This window comes from Thamnophis sirtalis, unplaced genomic scaffold, assembly GCF_051295495.1.
Source record: "Thamnophis sirtalis isolate CommonGarterSnake01/CBP01778 unplaced genomic scaffold, rThaSir2_p1.2 scaffold_14, whole genome shotgun sequence".
NCBI classification, from domain to species: Eukaryota; Metazoa; Chordata; class Lepidosauria; order Squamata; family Natricidae; genus Thamnophis; species Thamnophis sirtalis.
This window is the reverse complement of record NW_028261394.1, coordinates 5,731,795-5,740,713: the sequence shown is the minus strand read 5'-3', so window position 1 is coordinate 5,740,713 and position 8,919 is coordinate 5,731,795. Positions and strand designations below refer to the sequence as shown.

The 8,919-nt window shown below is 46.8% G+C and overlaps 1 protein-coding gene across 2 annotated transcripts in view; it reads right to left on the bottom strand.

The window, feature by feature from the left end:
* Positions 1-8,919, bottom strand: part of PDGFA (platelet derived growth factor subunit A) — a 61,694-nt gene that overhangs the window by 11,904 nt on the left and 40,871 nt on the right. For both annotated transcript variants that reach the window (XM_087728507.1, XM_087728508.1), the window contains exon 4: positions 6,954-7,141. In XM_087728507.1, coding sequence (XP_087584633.1) covers positions 6,954-7,141 — 188 coding nt within the window. The remainder of the gene's footprint in view (positions 1-6,953; positions 7,142-8,919) is intronic.

Here is an 8,919-nt window from a genome sequence, read left to right as displayed (position 1 = left end):
CCGAAAGGCTGGCAGGGGTCAGAGGGCCAAAGTTTTGACATTCTGTTGGGGTTTAAATAGGCAACACAAAGGCAGAGAGGCACAAAAGGAAACAGCTGAGCAGCCCAGCTTGTTTGCCTAACGCGTCTCGAGCAAGGAGGGTTAGATTACATTTTGGGGAGAAAGGAATTAACTGATGAGACGTTTGGAGAAGCAGAGGGATTTACAGCATTCGCCTGTCCTCTCAAAAAAGCAGGACCAAAGAGAGCATTGGAATCATAGGCTGGATGGGGGAAATTGTAGAGGGATCTTGTTACTCAAAGACAATTGGATACATGGAGAGTAGTCATTAATTTAGCTACTAAGATCTTCATTGCCAAGACCTGTTTAATGTAGAACTAGGAGACCTGGATCTACATCAGATGGAGGAGGAGGAGGAAGAGGAGGAGGAGGAGGTGAAAGAGAGGAGGGGAGGAAGAGGAGGAGGAGAAGAGGAGGAAGAAGGAGGAGGAGGGGAAGAAGAAAAAAGAGGAGGAGGAGGAGAAGAAGAAGAGGAGGAGGAGAAGAGGAGGAAGAAGAGGAGGAGGAAGGAGGAGGAAGAAGAGGAGAAGGAGAAGAAGAGGAGAAGGAGGAGGAGGAGGAAGGAGGAGGAAGAAGGAGGAGGGGGAAGAAGAAAAAGGAGGAGGAGGAAGAGGAGGAGGTGGAAGAAGAGGAGGAGGAGGAAGAAGAAGAGGAGGAAGAAGGAGGAGGAGGGGAAGAAGAAAAAAGAGGAGGAGGAGAAGAAGAAGAAGAAGAGGAGGAGGAGAGGAGGAGGAGGAAGAGGAGGAAGGAGGAGGAAGAAGAGGAGAAGGAGAAGAAGAGGAGAAGGAGGAGGAGGAGAAGAGGAGAAGGAGGAGGAGAAGAAGAAGAGGAGAAGGAGGAGGAGGAAGAGGAGGAGGAAGAAGGAGGAGGGGGAAGAAGAAGAAAAAGGAGGAGGAGGAGGAGGAGGAGGAGGAGGAGAGAAGAAGAAGAAGAAGAAGAAGAAGAAGAAGAAGAAGAAGAAGAAGAAGAAGAAGAAGAAGAAGAGAAGAAGAAGAAGAAGAAGAAGAAGAAGACTCCACCACTAGCGGGCTTTCACAAGGAAGAGGGCATGATTCATCCTCCATAGCCCCCGAGGGTAGGACTAGAAGCAATGGGTGGAAACTCATCAGACAGCGATCCAACATGGAAACAAGAAGGAATTTCCTACCAGGGAGAATGATCACTCAATGGAATAGCTTCCCTCCAGGCGTTGTGGATGTTCTTATCACCGAAGGTTTTCAAGAAAAGTTAAAGACTCCTGCCTTGGATAGGGGCTTGGGCTAGAAGACCTCCAAGGTCCCCTTCACCACCATGATTCCATGATTCCATCAAACCTGGTTGCCACCATTCTCCATCATAGCTAACCCTTGGATTTGCAGTGTGATATCACGTTTAGATCCCCTATCCTTGAATTAATGCCGTTGGACGTCATTAGTTGGACCACCGTCAAAACCTACAAGCGTCTTTATTCCAGGGAAGGTTAAAATGTAAACCATCTCGCGTCCTTAGGAAGGTGAAGAGAACTTAAGGAGAGTTCTTAAGATGAATCACTTCGCCGAGCATTTATTCCGGCGTTCCGGGGGAAGGCAGGGGAGAGGCTCGAAGGCCAAGCAACGAAACCGAAGAAAAACAGCTCCTAAAAATAACACCAAAAGCCACAACCACAAATTGCCCACTTAAAATCTTAGGAGAATAAAAGCATTTCCATTCGGCTGGTCCAAGTCGTCCAAAATGAAATAATAAAAAAGGCGGCATTGATTTAGACAAGAGATGGCTGAGCCTATCAGTCCATGTTGGGGAGAATGGCATGAATCGTATTTTTTCACTCTAGCTTACCCCCGTTTCCCAATCTTCACTAAATCTGTATTTCTCAACCTTCCCCTACTCATCATTCTCCTGATCCCAGAGAGGAAGAAGGAGGAAAAAGAATGTTCTTCCTCTTTCCCTTCCTATTCCTCTTCTTCCTCTTCCATTGCCCCTTTGCCTTCTTCTCCTCCTCCTCCTCCCTTCTTTTTACCCTCCTCCTTCTCTTCTCCTTCTCCTCCTCCTCCTTCCTTTTCCTCCCTTCTTCTTCTCCCTTCCCCTTCTTCTCCTCCTTCATTTTTCTTCCTTCTTCCCCTTCTCCTCCTCCTTCTCTTCTCCTTCCCCTTCTCTTCTCCTTTTCTTTCTTCTCCCTCTTCTCCTTCTCCTCCTCTTTCTTTTCTCCCTCTCCCTGCCCTTCTCCTCCTTCATTCTTTTTCTCCTCATCCTTCCTTCTTCTTCTCCCTTCTCCTTCTTCTCCTCCTTCCTTTTCTTCCTTCTTCTTCTTCCCCTTCTCCTTCACCTTCTCTTCTCCTTCTCCTCCTCTTCTCCTTTTCTTTCTTCTCCTCCTCCTTCTCCTCCTCTTTCTTTTCTCCCTCTCCCTCCCCTTCCCCCTTCCTTCTTTTTCTCCTCCTCCTTCCTTTTCCTCCCTTCTTCTTCTCCCTTCTCCTTCTTCTCCTCCTTCCTTTTCTTCCTTCTCCTTCTCCTCCTCCTCCTCATCTTCCCCTTCTCCTTCCCCTTCTCTTCCCCTTCTCCTTCTCCTCCTCCTTCCTTTCTTCTTCCTCTTCTCCTTCTCCTCTTTCTTTTCTCCCTCCCCTTCTCCCTTTCCTTCTTCTCTTCCTCCTCCTCCTCCATCATCGGGTGGATTAAAGATGCTATATACTTCATTTTGGATGTCAATCCTGAAGGCCTCCATCTCTTCCTTTGGCCTGGCAGCTTTTCTTCTACACTGAAAGGTTTCCTAACTCACCGGAAATTTCACCAAGGACTGACCAATTGTCTTCTCCATCTTGTTAATAAAAACCAAACTAAGAAACATGGGGGCCTTCCACTTCCGGTAATAAAATAAAATAAGTAGAAGGGTTTAAAACATAAAACTTGACACAGTGGAAGTAGAACAAGGAGAGCTTTTCACTCACTTCTGGGAAGAAGCGAAGCAGACATCTCCACCACTTTCTGCATGACTAGGAAAGAGAATCTTCAGGATTGTGGGACACAGGCCCCCATTCATCCTCCCCAAAACCCCAGAATTCCAAAGAGCATGTGAAACAATTAATTATATCGAAGACAAGGAGAAAGGGAGAGCGAAAGAGTGTTGAAAGTCACCAAAGAAAGAAACATGGATTTTTTTGGGGGGGAAGCCACTGGTGTGACAGAAAGGTCACAATTCAGACAAAGGACACACCACTCTCATTTAACTTCTCTCATTTTTTTAATTAACATTAAGCCGAGGGAGGATCCTTCTCAAGACCTTTGCAGCGGGCTATTGTTATTTTTGTTCCAGGCGTGACTTCGAGTAAACTGGGATCCACTCTCAGAAGTCTGCTTCCAAAAACATCGCATCCAAAGAATCTTTTCTTAGAAAATACCCGTTTCCCCTCTTATGATGAACAGAAATCCGGGATCCGTGGACAACCAGGCGAAAGACAGACAAGCAAAGAACATGAGAAGATGCTTTATAGCAGTGATCAGCAACTGGTGGTCCTTGGACCACTGAGAATCTGCGAGAAAACATTGGTGGTCCGCCGAAAAATCCTTGCATTTTTGCCTTTTTTAAATAATGCACTAAATCAGGGATCCTCAAACTACGGCCCCTGGGCCGGATATGGCCCGCCGAAGCAATTACTCCCGCTTGCTGATGGGATGGGGTCCTTCAGGCACTTAGCTTGGCTGCCTGTTTAGTACTCCAGCCCTTCCCTCCCTCCCTGGGAGTCGAGGTGCTTCTGTGAGCGGTGCGTGAAACTTTGGCCGGGCTCCCCGAAAGACAGAGTTTGTAGGGGGGGAAAATCTAGCGCCCAGGCTGGCTACAAGACAAACATTCATTCTTGGCCGTATTTGAGATTCCTAGCTGCAATGGACAGCAAAGCTAGAGTGGATCCCACACGCTTCTCTGCACTAACAGGTGGCCAAGCTAAGTGCCTGAAGGACCCCATCCCATCACTAATTCATATTAGTGGTCTACGGGATTTAAAATTATGAATTTAGTGCTCCCTGAGGTCCAAAAGGTTGGTGACTCTGCTTTATAGCAAGCTAACTATAGGTTTAGCTGGTCCAGCATGATCAACCATGAATAGTAGACATTCTTGAGGGTTCCAGACATGTCTCCCAGCCCCGCCTGAAGAACTTAGGATGGAGTATGGAATCCTTTGCCTCCAAAACATGCACTCCACCACCACCCGACAGCTATTTTCTAAAGAGCTATTTGCAACCGTAGAGCTAAAGGTCTCCAAAAATGTCCCACCATTGCTACAGCATCAAAGAAGTCTGCTGTTTAAAGAGGGAGGGGGGGAGAAAAACATCTAAATTCCATTGGATGTTCTCAAGGTCTTCAACCAGCTTGGTTAAAAAACCATCCTTCCCGTTTATAACTATCTTCTTTGAAGCCAGAAGTGTCTGGGAATGCTTGGACAAACCGAAGACAACTGCCAATCAATTCATTCATGTGGTAGCTTCTGCTATCCCAACTGAGTGTAAGAGAAGTTCAGGCAGGGTGGAGTTAAGCAAGGTATCAACCTGGACTCCTTAGGACAAGCGGTCTCTAAATCCAACTCCTCTTGAATTCCTCTAACTCTTATCTAGCACCGTAGATTCTTGTGTATAGCTATGAACAATAAAAGGCAAAGGTTCCCCTTGCGCATATGTGCTAGTCATTCCCAACTCTAGGGGGCGGTGCTCATCTCCATTTCAAAGCCGAAGAGCCAGCGCTGTCCGAAGACGTCTCTGTGGTCATGTGGCTGGCATGACTCAACGCCGAAGGCACCCAGAACGCTGTTTCCTTCCCACCAAAGGTGGTCCCTATTTTCCACTTGCATTTTTTACTTGCTTTCGAACGGCTAGGTTGGCAGAAGCTGGGACAAGTCACTGGAGCTCACTCCGTTACAAGGCGCTAGGGATTCAAACTGCCAGACTGCCAACCTTTCTGATCGACAAGCTTAGCGTCTGAGCCACTGAGCCACCGCGTCCCATCATTTAGCCTAGATAATATTTAATTAAGGAGAGCTGGTTGAGCAGGATTTTATTTTTAAAAACATTCAAAATCTCTCCTGAGTCATGTTATTGTTTCACAGCAAAGCTGTGAGAGTATGTAAGAAGGACAATCAGGTGTTCTCCTCCTGCTGTTTTACTTCCCTATGCATCCAGGGTTATAACTAACTCCAGGAGGTGCAAAACGCCACCTCAAACACGTCACACGCACACCCATGCATCAGAGGTGGGTTCCTACCAGTTCGCACCTATTCAGTAAAACCGGTTCGTCAAATCTACCGAACCGGTTAGAAGAGGTTCCACCAGTGGACCCGGAAAGCAGGCCACACCTACAGACGAGGTTCCAGAATTTTTTGAAACCCACCACTGGTCCTTGGATATGATTATTCTACACTATCATGCTCCTATTTATAAAACTCAGTGCCTCTGTGAAAGGCAAGGATGACTACTGCGTTTGTGGTGCAATCAGAACATTGCGCGTTTTAAAGTTGTTTCAACGCAAACCAAAGATGCCTTTTCAAAAACAAGTTTACATCATATTCTTATACATGCCAGTGCTGTGTGCGAGGTAATTTAAGGTGGTTCTGACAAGTCTCGTCGGCATCTTCATATCCGGTCACATGGGCGGCAAGCCACTCCCATCCGGTCACATGGGTGGCAAGCCACTCCCACAAAGGAGGCCACACCCACAGAGTGGGTTCGAACAATTTTTGAAACCCACCACTGCCATGCATGCACAATTAAGCTCCACAACCCATTCTTCACCTACTCCCAGAAACCACCATCAGAAGGGGTTGAATGTTCTTCCGTCCGAACACTTTTATTTGAATTCCACCCAGGAAAATGACAGCGGCAGCTGATTCCCTATACAAAAAGGAAGCGCCAAGAAAGGGAAGCAAAAATGCTCGGAAAGAATTTGAAATGCAGTTGACCTCAAGGAAGTCAGGACTTGGCCACTTGAGCACACAATAGCTACCTTATCTCGCTCCCAGGTTGTGTGTTTAAGGTGTTTCCTGTTTAGCCCTTCTGTTTGCATTCACACATTGAAAAGGGCTAGTGCAGAAAAGGTTGAAATGGATTATGAAGCCATGAAAACCAGAAATCAGGGCTGCGGGGGGGGACCCCAAAAGATGGGGGTACGCTCCATGCCCCAGGCAAAAGTTGCCCCACATACACACTAGCTGGATACCCATGTGATACCCAAAAACATGTCTGGATAAGTCACGCCAATATAAAGCAACTGGCAGTTGGAACAGAGTTCCTTTCAGATGGGGAGGGGGAGTAGAACATCTAGCTCCTTAGCCTCGACGTAATATAACACCATATAAGGAATGCTGATGATCTGATGGTCATTTCGAAAAATCCTTTCTTAGCGAGCACCTAGAAGCTAAAGAGGAACATGCGTGCCAAATTTCAAGTGTGTAGGTTTTACAGTTCTGGAGATTTTGTGATGACGCATGAGTGGCATTTAGATTTTATATGTATCGGCCACGTTAAGATGGAACAATTGCATTGGTGAATTAAAAACCTGCAGTTTCACTGGGATTCAAAGGATTTCTAATTTGCCCCATGGAGTTTTGGGAAACCCATTTAATGAATTAATTAAATGATTGATTGATTGACTGACTGATTAATTGTCTTGGATGCCACCCATCGTGACCTTGCCTTCTCTAGGAACAACAAGATAAGGTTTCATGGAACTTGGAGGGGATGTTCAGGTTTATTCCTTCTTGCAGCTGTGCAAGGATTCAAGGCTAGTTCCTTGTTTGAATCCTCCTTCTTACCTAGCTGGGAATTTCCCAACAGCTGCCCAGGTTGAGAATGTGAACGGTTGCTACTCTGGATATTATTACAAAGGACCGACATGGATACCCAGCCCCGATCAGACAGCATTCTGTCTTACCCCTCACCTTGACATTTCTGTGGTGTATCCGCGAGGGTTGGCACTTCACACTGCTGGTGTTGCAGCATCCGGTGCACCGCTTCACTTCCACGCAGGGAGGCCATATCAGAAAGTTGGCAGAAGTCGGATCAATTTGACTCCGAGGGATCTCGTAGATCACCGTCCGCGTCTTGCAGACTGCAGGAATGGCTTCCTCTGTAGAAAGGGGAAATGAGAAGCGTGATGGTGGAGTCAGATGTGATGGTCATTTCGAAAAATCCTTTCTTAGCGATCACCTAGAGGCCAAGAGGAACATGCGTGCCAAATTTCAAGTTTGTAGGTTTTACAGTTCTGGAGATTCTGGGACTCAGAATAGGAATAGCCCTTAGACATATATAACACTTCACGGTGCTTTTACAATCCTCTCTAAGCAGGTTTACAGAGTCAGCCTCTTGCCCCTAATAATCTGGGTCCTCGTTTTACCCACCTCAGAAGGATGGAAGGCTGAGTCAACCTGGAGCCTGTGGGAATTGAACTGCCGAACTGCTGGCAGCTTGCAGTACTGCATTCTAACCCCTGTGCCATCCCAGCTCACAATAGAACCCTTGCTTTGCATACAGAACGCCCTGGGTTCGATTCTGACACCTCTGGGTTCCTTTGCCAAAAACTGGCCAGAGTTCTTGAGGAAAGGCAGGGAATATTCAGAGGAATCGGAGGATAATTCTTTGGTCCCAGGTGCCCATATTCCTATTTTATCAATTTAAGTCAGGTGCAAAAAAATAAGGACCCCCATATTAAGTTGCACCTCACAATATTTATTGCTCAGGCCTCTAGACAAGAATCTGGCCCACTACGTTCAACGCTAAATTGGCACCAGCTAAAAGTCAACTGAATTCAGAAGGAGTTGGAATTGAATCCTTTGTGGGAACGTAAGGATTCTAAGCTGATGACTCCTTTCACTCCACCCTCTAGCTCTTCTTGTTCTTCTCTTACATTTGGTTCAGGAAACCTCTGTCCTGTTCCATCCCTTCACAGTTTTAGGCTGCTTCTCAAAGTAGGGTAAGGACACAATCCAAACTTGTACGAGCAGCAGGGAAAGGTCTGGAAATATATATATATATTTATTTATAGCAATTTCCCTTCTTATTGCAGCCAACTATATTTGACTGTACTACTCTGTTACTTCTCTGTTAGTACTATTTTTTCCAACTCTGGTGGCAATGCATTCCTTGAGATGGGATCCTCCTCGTAGTTATTCCTGTGTATTTTGGCAGTGAATGTACTTGACGCAAACAGGTGGCTGAACCAGTTCCTAAAATGGGAAAGAACCGTGGAAGATGTTGGTCTTGGCCTGGAAAGAACCAAATTCAAGTTTCCACTTGATCACCAAAGATGCTCTTTCTCAGCCCAATTCATCCCACAGGATTCTTTTGAAGGTACATCTAGAGGACAATCAAAGGGATGCCCCGGAGTTTTGCACAAGGAAGGAGGTATTAAAAGGCTGTTCATTTTCCTCCTCTTCTTAATCATCTAACAGATTAACAGAAGGGAACATGGAGATCTTCTAGTCCAACCCGATGATCAGGCAGTGATGGTGAACCTTGTTTGCCTCAGGTGCCAAAAACATGCACTATTGGGCATGCCTGCATGCCCACCCCAGTAATTTAATCCACCTCTGCACCGTGCCCCCTGTGCATTCATGCATGAACCCCCCCCCTTGCTGCCCCGTGCATGCGTGCATGGCTTTCTTGGAACCTGGGGAGGGCAAAAACGGCCTCCCTGCATCCACAGAGGCCAGAAACAGCCCATTTTCTGACTTCCGGTGGGCTCAGTAGCTCCGTTTTTCACCCTCCCCAGGCTCCAGAGGCTTTCTTGGAGCCTGGGGAGGGTGAAAAACAGCCCAACATGGAAACCAGAAGTTCAGGAAGGGACTTCCGGGTTGCCTGTTGGGCCGTTTTTCGCCCTCCGGAGGCTTCAGGGAAGCCTCCGGAGGG